This window comes from Anomaloglossus baeobatrachus, chromosome 7, assembly GCF_048569485.1.
Source record: "Anomaloglossus baeobatrachus isolate aAnoBae1 chromosome 7, aAnoBae1.hap1, whole genome shotgun sequence".
Taxonomy (NCBI): Eukaryota; Metazoa; Chordata; class Amphibia; order Anura; family Aromobatidae; genus Anomaloglossus; species Anomaloglossus baeobatrachus.
Genome location: NC_134359.1, coordinates 22,864,332 through 22,881,233, shown reverse-complemented (window position 1 = coordinate 22,881,233; position 16,902 = coordinate 22,864,332). Strand labels below are relative to the sequence as shown.

The 16,902-nt window shown below is 50.7% G+C and overlaps 1 protein-coding gene across 1 annotated transcript in view; it reads right to left on the bottom strand.

The window, feature by feature from the left end:
- The window catches only part of UBXN4 (UBX domain protein 4), a 35,338-nt gene that overhangs the window by 17,153 nt on the left and 1,283 nt on the right, over positions 1-16,902 (bottom strand). The window contains exons 2-4 of the mRNA XM_075317153.1: positions 10,565-10,667; positions 10,411-10,439; positions 10,138-10,256 (exon numbers count right to left, since the gene is read on the bottom strand). Coding sequence (XP_075173268.1) covers positions 10,138-10,256; positions 10,411-10,439; positions 10,565-10,667 — 251 coding nt within the window. The remainder of the gene's footprint in view (positions 1-10,137; positions 10,257-10,410; positions 10,440-10,564; positions 10,668-16,902) is intronic.

The following is a 16,902-nucleotide window of genomic DNA, read 5'->3' as shown; positions in this document are numbered from 1 at the left end:
TGATGCGGCTGCAATCGGATCTGATCTTGCGTAGTACTCTGGGCAAGAGTGCCAGAGGCGGGAATACATATGGGAGGCGGAAGTGCGACCAATCTTGCACCAAGGCGTCTGCCGCCAGCGCTCTTTGATCTCGCGACCGCGCCATGAATGCCGGGACCTTGTTGTTGTGCCGAGACGCCATTAGGTCGACGTCCGGCACTCCCCATCGGCGACAGATTTCCTGAAACACGTCCGGGTGAAGGGACCATTCCCCCGCGTCCATGCCCTGGCGACTGAGGAAGTCTGCTTCCCAGTTTTCTACGCCCGGGATGTGAACTGCGGATATGGTGGATGCTCTTTCCTCCACCCACATCAGAATGCGCCGGACTTCCTGAAAGGCTTGCCGGCTGCGCGTCCCTCCTTGGTGGTTGATGTATGCCACCGCTGTGGAGTTGTCCGATTGGATTCGGATCTGCTTTCCTTCCAGCCACTGTTGGAAGGCCAGTAGGGCAAGATACACTGCCCTGATTTCCAGAACATTGATCTGAAGGGTGGACTCCTGCTGAGTCCACGTCCCCTGAGCCCTGTGGTGTAGAAACACTGCTCCCCACCCCGACAGACTCGCATCTGTCGTGACTACTGCCCAGGATGGGGGCAGGAAGGATCTTCCCTGAGACAATGAGGTGGGAAGGAGCCACCATTGCAGAGAGTCCTTGGCCGTCTGGGAAAGAGAGACTTTCCTGTCTAGGGAAGTCGTCTTCCCGTCCCATTGGCGGAGAATGTCCCATTGAAGTGGACGCAGATGAAACTGCGCAAAGGGAACTGCTTCCATGGCTGCCACAATCTTCCCTAGGAAGTGCATGAGGCGCCGTAAGGGGTGCGACTGGCCCTGAAGGAGCGATTGCACCCCTGTCTGTAGGGACCGCTGCTTGTTTAGCGGAAGCTTCACTCTCGCTGCTCGAGTATGAAACTCCATGCCAAGATACGTTAGTGACTGTGTCGGTGACAGATTTGACTTTGGAAAGTTGATGATCCATCCAAAAGTCTGGAGAGTCTCCAGCGTAGCCTGTAGACTGAGTTGGCATGCCTCTTGAGAGGGTGCCTTGACAAGTAGATCGTCTAGGTAAGGGATCACCGAGTGTCCCTGAGAGTGCAAGACTGCTACCACCGCCGCCATGACCTTGGTGAAGACCCGTGGGGCTGTCGCCAGACCAAATGGCAGAGCTACGAACTGAAAATGGTCGTCTCCTATCACAAAACGTAGAAAACGTTGATGTTCTGTAGCAATTGGCACGTGGAGATAAGCATCCTTGATGTCTATTGAGGCAAGGAAGTCTCCTCTGGACATTGAGGCAATGACAGAACGGAGGGTTTCCATCCGGAACCTCCTGGCGTGCACATGTTTGTTGAGCAGTTTTAGGTCCAGAACAGGACGGAATGAGCCGTCCTTTTTTGGCACCACAAAGAGATTGGAGTAAAACCCTCTCCCTTGTTCCTGAAACGGTACAGGAACCACTACTCCCTCCGCTCTTAGGGAGTCCACCGCCTGCCGCAGGACATCTACACGGTCTGGGTGTGGGGAGGTTCTGAAGAACCGAGCTGGAGGACGAGAACTGAACTCGATTCTGTACCCGCGCGACAAAATGTCCGTCACCCACCGGTCTTTGACCTGTGACATCCAAGTGTCGTAAAAGCGGGAGAGCCTGCCCCCGACCGGAGATGCGGAGGGAGGGGACTGGAAGTCATGAGGTAGCCGCTTTGGAAGCGGTTCCTCCATTTGCTTTCTTGGGGCGTGAATGAGCCCTCCAGGAATCTGAGTTTCTTTGCGTCCTCTGAGTCCCTTTGGACGAGGAGAATTGTGTTTTGCCCGAACCTCGAAAGGACTGAAACTTCTGCTGCCACTTTCTCTGCTGAGGTTTGCTTGATCTGGGCTGGGGTAAAGAGGAGTCTTTACCCTTGGACTGTTTAATGATGTCAGCCAGTGGCTCGCCAAACAGTCTTTCTCTAGACAAAGGCAAGCTGGTTAAACATTTTTTGGAACCAGCATCTGCTTTCCAGTCCTTTAACCACAATGCCCTGCGCAAAACTACCGAATTGGCAGACGCCATTGAGGTGCGGCTGGTAGATTCTAGGACCGCATTGATAGCGTAAGACGCAAACGCGGACATCTGCGAGGTAAGGGACGCCACTTGCGGCACCGCTGGATGTAAGATAGCATCCACTTTCGCTAAACCAGCTGAAATAGCTTGTAGCGCCCATACGGCTGCGAATGCTGGAGCAAACGACGCGCCGATAGCTTCATAGACAGATTTTAACCAAAGGTCCATCTGTCTGTCATTGGCATCTTTAAGTGAAGCGCCATCCTCCACTGCAACTATGGATCTAGCTGCAAGCTTGGAAATCGGGGGATCCACCTTTGGACACTGGGTCCAGCGCTTGACCACCTCAGGGGGGAAAGGATAACGTGTATCCTTAGAACGTTTAGAGAAACGCTTTTCTGGATGAGCATCGTGTTTCTGGATTGATTCTCTGAAGTCAGAGTGATCCAACAGAGCACTTAATTTACGCTTGGGATAGAGGAAACGAAATTTCTCCTGCTCTGCCGCTGCCTCTTCTGCTGAAGGGGTTGGGGGAGAAATATCTAACAGCCTATTGATGGCTGAGATAAGATCGTTTACCATGGCGTCCCCATCCGGGGTATCCAGATTGAGAGGGGTTCCAGGATTAGACTCCTGATCACTCTCTTCAGACACATCACAGGGAGACTGATTGCGCTGAGACCCTGAGCAGTGTGATGACGTTGAGGGTCTTTCCCAGCGAGCCCGCTTGGGGTGGCTGGGGCAATCATCTGAGTCATCATACTCATCCTGAGAGGCCGGGGACCCCCTTGCAGTCTGGATTAAATCCAACTGCGGAGGGTTAGAGGACATAGACCTCGCCGTGTCCATAGACTGAGCCCCAGGCATGGATTGCAAAGTTTCCAGGATTTTTGCCATAGTCACCGACATATTAACCGCAAAAACTGCAAAGTCTGACCCTGACACCGGGGCAGGACTTACAGGCGTCTCAGCCTGGGTCACTATCTCTCCTGACTCCGGCTGGCGAAGCAGCACCGGATCGGAGCATTGCACACAATGGGGGTCTTTGGAACCTGCTGGTAGAGCAGTCCCACAAGCAGCACACACAGTGCACACAGCCCTAGCCTTGGCAGCTTTGCGTCTTGTGGATGACATGCTGCTGCTTCCTCAGAGCGATCTGGGGTATTCAGCCAGGAAGCGACCTTACAGTGCAAGAAATCAATAAATCTCTATGTCCAGTGACACAATACACTAACATACACTGAGGCACTAGAGGGGCCAGCTGAAAAGCCGCTTACCGCCCGCTAAAGAGCGGGTGTGTGGTCTTCCAAGCCCCTCAGTCTAGGTCTCCCAGAGCCTTGCGTCCTTCTTCCAGCCAGCCATGCATGTAATGGCTGCCGGCGTCCTGAGGGAAGAAGGGGGGCGGGCCCTGGGCGTTCCTGACCAAGAGCGGGAAGCCTGCTCCCTCTGTGCCTAGTGTGAGGGCTGGAGCATGTAAATCAGGCTCCAGCCCTCCTCGCTGCCGTGAAACAGCGTCTCTCCCCTACCCTGATTGACAGGGTGGGGGCGGGAACGATCGGAGCTGCCGGCGTCCTAGGCCCAAAAGCCGGGGACTAGAGTTATAAACGCCGCCGCCGTAAAAGCGCGGTCGGCGTATCCCCGGCGCACCACAAGTCACAGCAGCGCCGCCCGGTCCAGTGAGGGTCGGCGCTGCGTTCCCAGAACACAAAGTCCCCCAGATGACTGTAGGAACACCAGCTCAGTGTACGGTCCCCGGCGCACTACAACACCCAGCCAGCCCGGAGTGTGTCTGTGCCTGCCGGGGACACAGAGTACCTGTATGATGCAGGGCCCGGTCCCTGATGGTACTCCTGCTCCGTATCCATCAGGTTCTGATGGGTCTGTGGATGGAGCCCGGCGACAGAGCTTTGAGGCCGGCAGGATCCCACTTCCACAGAACCCCCAAGGGGATGTGGAAGGAAAAACAGCATGTCAGGCTCCAGCCCTGTACCAGCAATAGGTACCTCAACCTTACAACACCATCCAGGGGTGAGAAGGGAGCATGCTGGGGACACTATATGTGTCCTCTTTTCTTCCATCCGAACTAGTCAGCAGCTACTGCTGACTAAAATCTGTGGAGCTATGCATGGAATGTCTGACCTCCTTCGCACACAAAGCTAAAACTGGAGTACCCGTGATACCACGGGGGGGTATAGCCAGAGAGGGAGGGGCCTTGCACTTTTAGTGTAGTGCTTTGTGTGGCCTCCAGAGGGCAGTAGCTATACCCCAATCGTCTGGGTCTCCCAATAGAGCGCTGAAGAAAATGAAAATTTTACTTTTTAACACAAAAATGTTACTTTAGCCATAAAATTTTCATTTTTACAAGGGAGAAAAGAGAAAGTACACCCTACAATTTATTGTGCATGTTCTCCTGAGTACGCTGATACCCCATATGTGGTAAAAATCAATTGTTTGGGCGCACGGCAGAGCTCGGAAGGGAAGGAGCGCCATTTGAATTTTTGAACGCAAAATTAGCTGCACTCATTAGCGGACGCCATGTCGGGTTTGAAGACCCCCTGAGGTGCCTAAACAATGGAGCTCCCCTACAAGTGACCCCATTTTGGAAACTAGAGCCCTCAAATAATTTTTCTAGATGTTTGGTGAGCACTTTGAACACCTGGGGGCTTCACAGAAGTTTATAGCGTTGAGCCGTGAAAAGAAAAAAAATTTTTTTACCACAAAACGGTTGCTTCAACTAGGTAGCTTTTTTTTTCACAAGGCTATCAGGAAAAAATGCACCATAAAATGTATTGTGCATTTTCTCCTGAGTACGCAGATACCTCATATGTGGTGGAAAGTAATTGTTTGGGCGCATGGCGGGGTTCAGAAGAGAAGGAGCGCCATTTGACAGCAAAATTGGTTGGAATCATTAGCGGACGCCATGTCACGTTTGGAGACCCCCTATGGTGCCTAAACAGTGGAGCTCCCCCACAAGTGACACCATTTTGGAAACTAGAGCCCTCAAATAATTTTTCTAGATGTTTGGTGAGCACTTTGAACACCTGGGGGCTTCACAGAAGTTTATAGCGTTGAGCCGTGAAAAGAAAAATTTTTTTTTTTTACCACAAAACGGTTGCTTCAACTAGGTAGCTTTTTTTTTCACAAGGGTAACAGGAAAAAATGCACCATAAAACGTATTGTGCAATTTCTCCTGAGTACGCAGATACCTCATATGTGGTGGAAATAAATTGTTTGGGCGCATGGCGGGGCTCAGAAGAGAAGGAGCGCCATTTGACTTTTCAAACGCACAGACGCAGTGCACTGATCGGCCGCTGCAGGACGCACGGTCGGATGCGATAAAAAAAAGCGTCGGGGATACGTAAAAAAAAAAGTCACGCCAAAAATTGACCATGGATGCAGATACGTTATGTGCATCCCTGATCAGCGCTTGGCGGGATGCACGGACGGATGCAATACAAAAAGCGTCGTGAATACGGAAAAAGTCACGCCAAAAATTGACCATGGATGCCGATCCGTTATGTGCATCCCTGATCAGCGCTTGGCGGGACGCACGGACGGATGCGATACAAAAAGCGTCGTGAATACGGAAAAAAGCCACGCCAAAAATTGACCATGGATGCCGATCCGTTATGTGCATTCCTGATCAGCGCTTGGCGGGACGCACGGACGGATGCAATACAAAAAGCGTCGGGGATACGGAAAAAAGTCACGCCAAAAATTGACCATGGATGCCGATCCGTTATCTGCATCCCTGATCAGCGCTTGGCGGGACGCACGGACGGATGCGATACAAAAAGCGTCGGGGATACGGAAAAAAAAGTCACGCCAAAAATTGAGCAGGGATGCCGATCCGTTATCTGCATCCCTGATCAGCGCTTGGCGGGACGCACGGATGGATGCGATACAAAAAGCGTCGGGGATACGGAAAAAAAAGTCACGCCAAAAATTGAGCAGGGATGCCGATCCGTTATCTGCATCCCTGATCAGCGCTTGGCGGGACGGATGAGGTGTAAAAATGGACAGGGGATACGGAAAAAAAAAAAAAAGTTATACTCACAGTACCCAGAGGACTAGCAGGAGGATCACTGACCAGAAGAGCTGCAGAGGAACAGATGGCAGAGAGATGGACAGCTTTACAGGAGCAGCAGGCAGATCAGCAGAATGCCCAGGAAGGACCCAGCGATGGACGCAGATGTGATCAGGCCGGTGAAGACAGGTAAGAGGACGTCGGGGGAGAGCAGAGGGGGAGAGGGGGGGTTGAGAGCAGAGGGGGGGTTGAGAGCAGAGGGGGGGTTGAGAGCAGAGGGGGGGTTGAGAGCAGAGGGGGGGTTGAGAGCAGAGGGGGGGTTGAGAGCAGAGGGGGGGTTGAGAGCAGAGGGGGTTGAGAGCAGAGGGGGTTGAGAGCAGAGGGGGGTTGAGAGCAGAGGGGGGTTGAGAGCAGAGGGGGGTTGAGAGCAGAGGGGGGTTGAGAGCAGAGGGGGGTTGAGAGCAGAGGGGGGTTGAGAGCAGAGGGGGGTTGAGAGCAGAGGGGGAGGGGGGAGACCGGAGAGGGAGCTGCAGAAGCAGAATAAAGATAATGGGGGAGGCAGTCAGATCGCGGGGGGAGCAGATCGGGATGTGGGGGGGGGGTTTGGGGGGAGCAGATCGCGGGGGGGGGGGGGGCACGGCAGGGGCTATCACGGCAGCGCGCAGGGGCACCACGGGAGCGCGCACGGGCTGCAAAGTGAGCACAGTACTCACGTGCAGCAGCGGTGACCTCAGCGACGACGGCGGCGGCAGCAGCAGCAGCGGTGGCGTGGTACCACAAGTACCAGCCACTGCACGCTGCAGCCATGTTGGGGGAGGGCTCGCAGGCCAGCACAGGCCTGGGGAGGGCGGCCACCGGCAGATCAGACCGCCCCACTGCACACTGATTGGAGCGATTGCGCGGCATAGCACGATCGCTTCAATCAGCGCTGCAGGGGCTGGGGGCGACATGTTTGAGGTCCACCTATGATATGCTGCAGCAGCTGCGGCATCTCATAGCTGGATCTCACAGGATCGCACTAATTCGGGCATTATTTTTGCCGAAATTAGTGCGATCGATGTGGTTGGCGGTTCAGATTTGAACAGCCAATCACATCGATCGTCGATCGCCCCCCCTGGGGTCAAGCAAAGGTCCCCTGCTGTAAGAAACAGCAGGGGACATCATTTGAAAGCCGTTGCTATGGCCACGGCAATCAAATGAAGTTTAGGCCGTAAAATTACGTCCCTGGTCGTTAAGTCACGTTAAAATAGGACGTAATTTTACGGCCCGCGGTCGTGAAGGGGTTAATGATTTCATCCAGCTGTTCACCAAACAGCCGTGAACCAGCAAAAGGGAGCCCAGCAAGAAACTCCTTGGAAGAAGCATCTGCCTTCCACTCTCGAAGCCACAAGGTCCTGCGGATAACAAGAGAATTAGCTGAAGCCGCCGCAGTGCGGTGAGCAGCCTCTAGCATAGCAGACATGGCATAGGATGAAAAAGCTGAAGCCTGAGCCGTTAAGGTAACCATCTCAGGCATAGATTCCTTGGTGAGGAAATGCATCTCCTCTAGAGAAGCAGAGATGGCTTTGAGAGACCACACTGCTGCAAAAGTCGGGGAAAACGCGGCCCCCGCAGCTTCATACACAGATTTGGCCAGAAGGTCAATCTGACGGTCAGTGGAATCCTTAAGTGAGGTGCCACCGACACAACGGTCCGGGCTGAGAGCCTAGACACCGGGGGGTCTACCTTTGGGGAGTGAGACCACTCCTTGACCACCTCAGGTGGAAATGGAAACCGGTCATTAGAACCACGCTTTGGAAAGCGTTTGTCAGGGCAGGCCCTGGGTTTGGTCACAGCGGTCTGAAAACTGGAGTGGTTAAAGAACACTCTCTTAGGCAAGGTAAACTGATGTTTTTCTGCCAGAGAGGGTTGTTCCTCTGACACTGGCGGATTGAGATCCAGCACAGAATTAATAGAAGCAGTCAAATCACTAAGGTCAGAGTCACCCTCAGAGAAATCGATGGGATACATAGCCTCCGAGCCCCCAGTGAGGGCATCCTCATCATCTTGAGAGTCAGCTCTTGAGACAGAGCCGTGGGATGGGGAGGGGGAGGAAACCCTGACCCTTCTCTTAGAAGGACGGGGTCTGGGATCAGATGATGAATCCTCCGTGAGCTCTGATGGACTTAGGTCAGAGGATAGGAGTCCTCTGTCAAGAGTATTAGAGGCACCCTGTGAGGGGGGCTGATGCATATTCATCAAAGTCCTGGACAAAAGTCCCATGGACTCAGCAAATGACTAGGATATAGAACTAGAGAAGGACTCTACCCAGGCCGGGGGTTCAGTCACAGGTGCAGCAGCAGCCTGAGAGACCACTGGGGGTGAGACTCCAGGCTGTGGCACCGCCAAGTTAGAGCAACCATCACAGTGTGGATAAATGCTCGGCTCAGGCAGCGGGAGCTTACATGCAGTGCATGCAGAATAAAGCTCTGGAGCCTGCTCCTTGTGTGAGACATGCTGCTGGAGTGGGGGCTTTGCAGAGAATGAACCCCAGGGAGAATATACAGAGGTCCACAACCGGAGACCGGCTGTGGCTTACCAGACCGCTGAGCGCGGTGTTGTGTGCCCTCCAGATCCCGAAGCCCGGTCCCCCAGTCGCAGCACCTCAGCAGAGATGCAGAATGCAGGATGTCCCAGAGCAGAGTGAACTCTGCCTGAGAAATGGGGCGTTCCTATAAAAGAGCGGGAACTGGAGGGCTATAGAGACCTGCAGGGAAGGAGGGACGACCCAGCAGTGGGGAGTGTCCCTCCCCTGTGTAGAACGGCCGCCGGGAGGAGCCGAATCTGTCCCTCTTCATGAGTGACATGCGAGGGCAGGAAAACAAAACTAGGCCTCCGGCAAAGCCGGGGCCTAAATTTAATCGGCGAGGCTGACAAGCAGGCACCATCGGCGCGGTTCTCTGGCAAAAGCTGGAGAACCCGCCGGAAAAGTTAAAAACAATCACATACAGCATACTCTCCCCATACAATAAAGAACCGGGACCCCCAACATAAACGTCTCAGGTACTTAGCTGCTGAGACGCAGGGCCATGTCCCTGGGGATGAGTGCTCCGGTCCAACAGAATCCTCAAGGGGCTGTGGATGGAGACCGGACTCCTGCCAGGCATGGAGACCGTGTTGGCTCCCACTTCAAGCCAGAGCCCAGAAGGGATGGTGAAGGAGCGCGGCACGTAAGGCTGCAGCCTTGTAAATCAACCTTAACAACACCGCCGACACAGTGGGGTGAGAAGGGACATGCCGGGAGTCCAGACATGGACCCGCTTTTCTTCAAACTCTTTCCAAAAGTCAAACAAATCAGATGAGAATGCATGTGTGGATGTATGCCTCCTGACACAAAGCAATAAACTGGCTAGGACTGGCTACCAGGGGGTGTATAAGCTCAGAGGGAGGAGCTACACTTAAGTGTAGTACTTTGTGTGTCCTCCGGAGGCAGAAGCTAAACACCCATGGTCTGGGTCTCCCAAAGGAACGATAAAGAAATAGGGTTGCAACCTTAGGCTCATTGACCTACTTTTGCACACTAATACAACTATTGTGCTATATTGGTATGCCATACATGGTCATGTCTGTAGAATTGTACAATTAACCTGCCACCTACTGGTTTCTAGCAGTACTGTATCTGTCTTTTATTATGTCTATGGTTGTATTTTGTATGTCAAATTTTTCTAATAAAGTATCCAACATTTTTAGCCGAATACTGCTTGGGAAATTATTTATGTTATATATGCTGTACTAGTTTATAGGCTATTGCTCTTGATTAAGAGGCATTTGTACTTAATAAATCTGTATATAATCTGATTGCAATCCCTTTCACTGGGCGCCCTCTACAGACTTCTACACAGCTGAATATCTATTGGCTAACAAACAGGTGAAAAAGCAACCAAGGCAGCGAGTAACAAAAACTGACTAATGGTGACCGAGAACAGAAAGGCTGTGTGTTTTGGAGCAGACTATGATGGCACATGTCGGGCAGCTGGAGAGGACGCTCCGCACCTGCTTCACTTTGGTTATCTTAGCTATTAATTCCTCTGCTGATATGCTGCCCGCAATGACTTCCAGCGGGATCCCGTTCTCTCCGATGAAGAAACTGGACGGGATACAAACCACGGGATCTGAGATGAGGCGTGTCAAGGAATAAGGGGGACCGATTTGGAAATGAAGCACCATAAGTAACAAGGCAACCAGCACCATTCTATTAATAAATGTGCACTTTAAATTGCTGAAATCTGGATTTACATTTAAAATAATAGAAACATAATAGGATACAGATCTGGGAAAACTGCAGACAAGTCTCACTGCAAGGAAAGAAAATAAAGGATTAATAATCTCAATATAGGCAGATAGAGCAGTAACTTTCATAAGACAGACCCAGAATACTGTGAATTTAACCCTCCACTAGCATTAGACGCACTGCACAGACCTCTTACTGTCAATCCTAATGGCGATGAAGCCTTCTGCAGCCGCCCCCTCCACCGATTCATCCCCCCAGCTCTCCGACATCTGCGTGGACTGCTCATCATCCCCTGAAATTAGAAAACATGTCACACTGACCACAAAACCGTGCCTCAAAATAGAACATTAACCCCTTCAGCCCCCAGCCTGTTTTCACCTTAAAGACCCGGCCATTTTTTACATTTCTGGCCAGTGTCAATTTGACAGGTTATAACTCTGGAACGCTTCAACGGATCCTGGCGATTCTGAGATTGTTTTTTCATGACATATTGTGCTTCATGTCAGTGGTAAACTTAAGGCTACTTTACACACTGCGATATCGGTCCCGATATCGCTAGTGTGGGTACCCGCCCCCATCTGTTGCGCGACACGGGCAAATCGCTGCCCGTGTCGCACAACAGCCGTCACACATACTTACCTGTCCGGCGACGTCGCTGTGACGGGCGAACCGCCTCCTTTCTATGGGGCGGTCCGTGCGGCGTCACAGCGACGTCACTGAACCACCGCCCAATAGCAGCAGAGGGGCGGAGATGAGCAGGACGTAACATCCCGCCCACCTCCTTCCTTCCGCATAGCGGCCGGGAGGCAGGTAGAGCTTCCTCCTTCCTGCGGTGTCACACGGAGCGATGTGTGCTGCCGCAGGAACGAGGAACAACTTCGTTACTGCTGCAGTAACGATTTTTAAGAATGGACCCCCATGTCGCCGATTAGCGATTTTGCAACGATGCAAAATCGCTTATCGGTGTCACACGCAACGGCATCGCTAATGCGGCCGGATGTGCGTCACAAAATCCGTGACCCCAACGACTTCGCATTAGCGATGTCGCAGCGTGTAAAGCCCGCTTTAGGCCGATATTTTTTGCGTTTATTTGTGAAAATTTTGGAAATTTGGCGAAAATTTCACAATTTTCAAAATTTTATGCCCATAAATCTGTGAGATATGTCACACAAAATAGTTACTATATAACATTTCCCACTTGTCTACTTTATACCAGCGCAATTTTCGAAACAATTTTTTTTTCCGTTAGGAAGTTAGAAGGGTTCAAAGTTCATCAGCAATTTTTCATTTTTCCAACAAAATTTACAAAAAAAATTTTTTAGGTACCACATCACATTTGGAGTGACTTTGAGAGGCCGAGGTGACAGAAAATACCCAAAAGTGACCCCATTCTAAAATCTGCACCCCTCACACTGCTCAAAACTACATCCAAAAAGTTTATTAACCCTTTAGGAGCTTTAGAGCAACCAAAGCAATGTGGAAGGAAAAAATGAAAATTTTACTTTTTTTTTTACACAAAAATGTTACTTTGGCCATAAAATTTAGCATTTTCACAAGGGTATCAGGAAAAATGCACCATAAAATTAATTGTGCAATTTCTCCTGAGTACACCGATATCTCATATGTGGGGGAAATCAACTGTTTGGGTGCACGGCAAGGCTCGGAAGAGAAGGAGCATCTTTTGAATTTTTGAAAGCAAAATTGTCTGGAATAATTAGCAGACGCGATGTTGCGTTTGGAGACATCCTGCGGTGCCTAAACAATGGAGCTCCCCCACAAGTGACCCCATTTTGGAAACTAGACCCCTCATGGAATTTATCTAGATGTTTATTGAGCACTTTGAACCTCTAGGGGCTTCACAAAAGTTAATAACTTTGAGCCGTGAAAATTAAAAAAAAAAAAAAAAAAAAAAATTACCACGAAATTGTTACTTCAACCAGGTAGCTTTTTTTTTCACAAGGGTATCAGGAAAAATTGCAACATAAAATGTATTGTGCATTTTCTCCTGAGTACACAGATACCTCATATGTGGTGGAAATGAAATGTTTGGGCGCACAGCAGGGCTCGGAAGGCAAGGAGCGACATTTGACTTTTCAAACGCAAAATTGTCTGGAATCGTTAGTGGATGCCATGTTGTGTTTGGAGACCCCCTGAGGTGCCTAAACAATGGAGCTCCCCCACAAGTGACCCCATTTTGGAAACTAGACCCCTCATTGAATTTATCTAGATGTTTACTGAACACTTTGAACCCCTGGAGGCTTCACAAAAGTTTAGAATGTTCAGCCGTGAAAATATATATATTTTTTTTTTACCATGAAATTGTTATTTCAACCAGGTAGCTTTTTTTTCCACAAGGGTATCAGGAAAAAATGCACCATAAAATGTATTGTGCAATTTCTCCTGAGTACACAGATACCTCATATGTGGTGGAAAGTAATTGTCTGGGCACACGGCGGGGCTCAGAAGAGAAGGAACGCCATTTCACAGCAAAATTGGTTGGAATTATTAGCGTACGCCATGTTGCGTATGGAGACCCCTGAGGTGCCTAAACAATTGAGCTCCCCCACAAGTGACCTCATTTTGGAAACTAGACCCCCATGGCATAAATCTACATGGGTAATGAGCACTTTGAACCCTCAGGTGCTTCATACATTGAGGCATAAAAACAAAAAAGTACTTTTTTTTCCACAAAAATGTTATTTTAGGCTCAATTTTTTAATTTTTACAGGGGTATCAGGATAAAATGGACCGCAAAATTTGTTGGGCAATTTGTTCTGAGTACGCTGATACCTCATATGTGGCAGAAAACCACTGTTTGGGCGCACGGCAGAGCTCCAAAGGGAAGGAGCGTCATTTGACTTTTTAAATGGAAAATTAGCTGGAATCGTTAGCCGCACCATGTTGCGTTTGGAGATCCCCCTGATGTGCCCAAACAGTTGAGCTCCCCCACATGTGACCCCATGTTGGAAACTAGACCCCCCCATACAAAGAAATATTAGTTTGGCAAAATAAAAAATACAGACGTCAGTAAAAAAAAGAAATATAATATATATATATAGATATATATGAGCGCCTGCAACTGACACTAAAGGCAAGTGCCACACGTGAGAGCAATGCACAAATCTCGCAACGCATCACGCGGCACAGCCGCACACTCCTGTCTGGAAGAGAGCGACCATACCGGATGATGCGATGTGAGACTTGTGCATCGCTCTCATGTGTGGCACTGGGCTGACCCTTACAATATTCAGTAAAAAAATACTGTAATTGACGATTACTACAGTATAATTTTACTGGCCCTAAACTAAGTTTATTTGTATTTCTTTCTTAGTTTACATAAAAAAAATTAGGACGAACGCACGGATGTGCTGCAAAAAGGGGGGGGACTAGGTGGGATGGAAAAAAGATGGATGGAGAATAGAAGAGGGCGCAACGGATGCAGGAGTAGCGGAGGATGGGAGAGGGGGCGCGGCGGAGGATGGGAGAGGGCGTGGCGGATGGAGGAGCGGCGGAGGATGGGTGAGGGCACAACGGATGCAGGAGTGGCGGAGGAAGGGGGGGGCGAGGGGAAGGGTGGAAGGGGAATGGGAGGTGAGATTGGGGATAGCTACCTTACAGAATGGATCTAGGTAGCAGGATTGCAGCAGATCCGGGAGGGAGGAAGGGGGCAGAGGATTAAGGGGATGGGAGAGAGCAGGCAGCAGATCAGGGAGGGGGCAGAGGCTGATGGGGGAGTGAGGTGGCAGATGCAGGGGCACAGAGGCTGACGGGGAGAGTGCAGTGGCAGATGCAGGGGCGGTGGAGCGGCTGATGGGGAGAGTGCGGCGGCAGATGCAGGGGCGGTGGAGTGGCTGAGGGGGAGAGTGCGGCGGCAGATGCAGGGGCGGTGGAGTGGCTGAGGGGGAGAGTGCAGCGGCAGATGCAGGGGCGGTGGAGCGGCAGATACAAGCAGGCAGCAGAAAGAAAGCAGCAGCGTCAGATGCGGGGGGGGCGCAGCGTGAGGAGAGCAGCGGCGTCAGATGCCCCCATGCATCTGACGCCGCTGCTCTCCTCCCGCTGCGCCACCCCCTGCATCTGACGCCACTGCTCTCTTACTGCCGAGTAGCGGCGTAACATGCAGGGGCGAAGCGGAAAAGTAGCGGCGTCACGTGCAGGAGCGCAGCGAGAGAGCAGGGGCGAAGCACATGGAGCAGGGCAGCGGTGGATCGGGGGCTGTGACTCACAGATGGGCGCCCGCAGGGATCGCTCTCCTCAGATTCCATGGAGGGAGAAGCTAAGGAGAGCTATCTCCTACAGCGAGCTCACCCGGTCCCAGATGCACGGTGCTGCTTGGAGAAAATCGGTCACAAGGCCGATCTCTCCAATCAGAGCTGGGGGCGGGTACAGTAAAGCTCACTGAGCTCCAGCCAATGGCCAGTGCTGCAGCTGCACTGACATAGCTGGATTTCAATGCTTCAGCCATTTTCAATGGCTGAAACATAACACTGGCTGTGATTGGCTGAGCGGCGTTCGTCAGCCAATCACAGCCTCTGTAGGTCCGGGAAGGAGACACCACCCCTCCTGAGGTCAGGTAGAAGTCATCTCCTTCCCGAATCTACAGTTTTTTAAAACCGATCGCGGTGCCCGGTGCTCTGGTTCCGCGATTCCGCCATGACGGATGTATCCGTCTTGGGTCTTTAAGTACCAGGGCACCATGACGGCTAGATCCGTCAAAGGTCGTGAAGGGGTTAAGTGACTGGAAAAACCCCAATTGCTGCAAATTTATTTTTTCCTCGAAAGTGACAAATAATACCCAGACTGGTATTTATGAATTGTGTTCCTTAATACATTTATTTTATAAACTTCAGTATAAAATTCTTGTAATAACATTCAAACCCCAACTGATCAGACACTTAGTTGAGACTCAAGGCCCCGTTACACGCTACGATATATCTAACGATATGACGTCGGGGTCACGGAATTCGTGACGCACATCCGGCATCGTTAGCGACGTCGTTGCGTGTAAATACTAGGAGCGAGTGTTAACGATCAAAAATACTCATCTAATCATTGATACATCATTAATTTTCAAAATCTCGTTGGTTATTGTAGGACGCATGTTGTTCATCGTTCCTGAGGAAGCACACATCGTTACGTGTGACACCCCGGGAATGACGAACAGCAGCTTACCTGCGTCCTCCGGCAATGAGGTGGGTGTGTCGTTAATGTGGCTGCTCTCCGCCCCTCCGCTTCTATTGGTCAGCCGCTGTGTGATGCCCACAGCGACGTCGCTAGGAAGGTAAGTACGTGTGACGGGTGTTAGTGATATTGTGCGTCATGAGCAGTGATTTGCCCGTGACGCACAAATGACGGGGGCCGGTGCGCTCGCTAGCGATGTCGTAGCGTGTAAAGCCCCCTTTAGGCCCGTTTCACACATCCGGCATTTCGACAGATCCGTCACACTCCAGTACAGTGCAATACTATACAATGGCATCGCGGCAAGCTCCGGACACATGCTGTCATGTGACCGGAGCATGTGTCCGGAGCTGGCCGCGATGCCATTGTACAATATTGCACTGGACTGGAGTATGACGGATCCGGCGAAATGCCGGATGTGTGACACGGGCCTTATTCACACTTTGCGGTCAAGATTTTGCAAAAACTGAAATGAAAATGTGATTTCACTGCGGATTTCAATTTCAGACCTAAATAACAAAACAATTATCAGTATCTGCTAAATCCCCCCCCCCCCCCCTCTGTGGCCCCGTTTGTAACTGCCATCTACAGCGTTCCAGATTACTTCCACCCTACGTCATCAGTCTTAGGCCACTTTCGCACCGTGTTCCTCTCCCCGTTCAGTGGTCCCGTTGGGGCTTCCGTCCGTACCCTCCCCGCAAAACGAGTTTCAGATGTATGGACCAATGGGGCCACTAACTATAATGATGGAGTCTGAGTCACCCTGTGCTCTGTCGTGCACCATTTTCGGGAGTATATGATTACTGGAGGCAAACACACAGACACAGGCTACTACGTCTGGGTGTCCGCCTCCAATAGGCGCATACACTCCTGAAAATGGTGCACGACAGAGCACAGGGTGACTCAGTCTGCAACATCAGTAGCCCTATCAGCACATATGTCAGAAACCAGTTTTGGGGGCAGTTCAGACGGAAGCCTCGATGAGACCAGTGAATCGGGGAGAGGAATACAGTGTGAAAGCGGCCTTAGACTTTGCTCACCCTGCAAGCAGAAAAGTTTCCAATGCAAGTTCCTAGAAGGCAACAACAGGACCCCGTCCAGCTTACTAAGGCCGAAAGCATCCCACTACCCGCATGGAGGTCTGCATTAACTAAAATATAATATATATATATATATATATATATATATATATATATATATATATATATATATATATATATATATATATATATATATATGATCTAATCCTTATAGCATTATTTTACAGGTTTTTTACAATTAAAATGTGCATGTAAATAAACAAGCAACTTTGCATTTGGCCTAAAAAAACAAAAACCCAAATCTGTTCATGA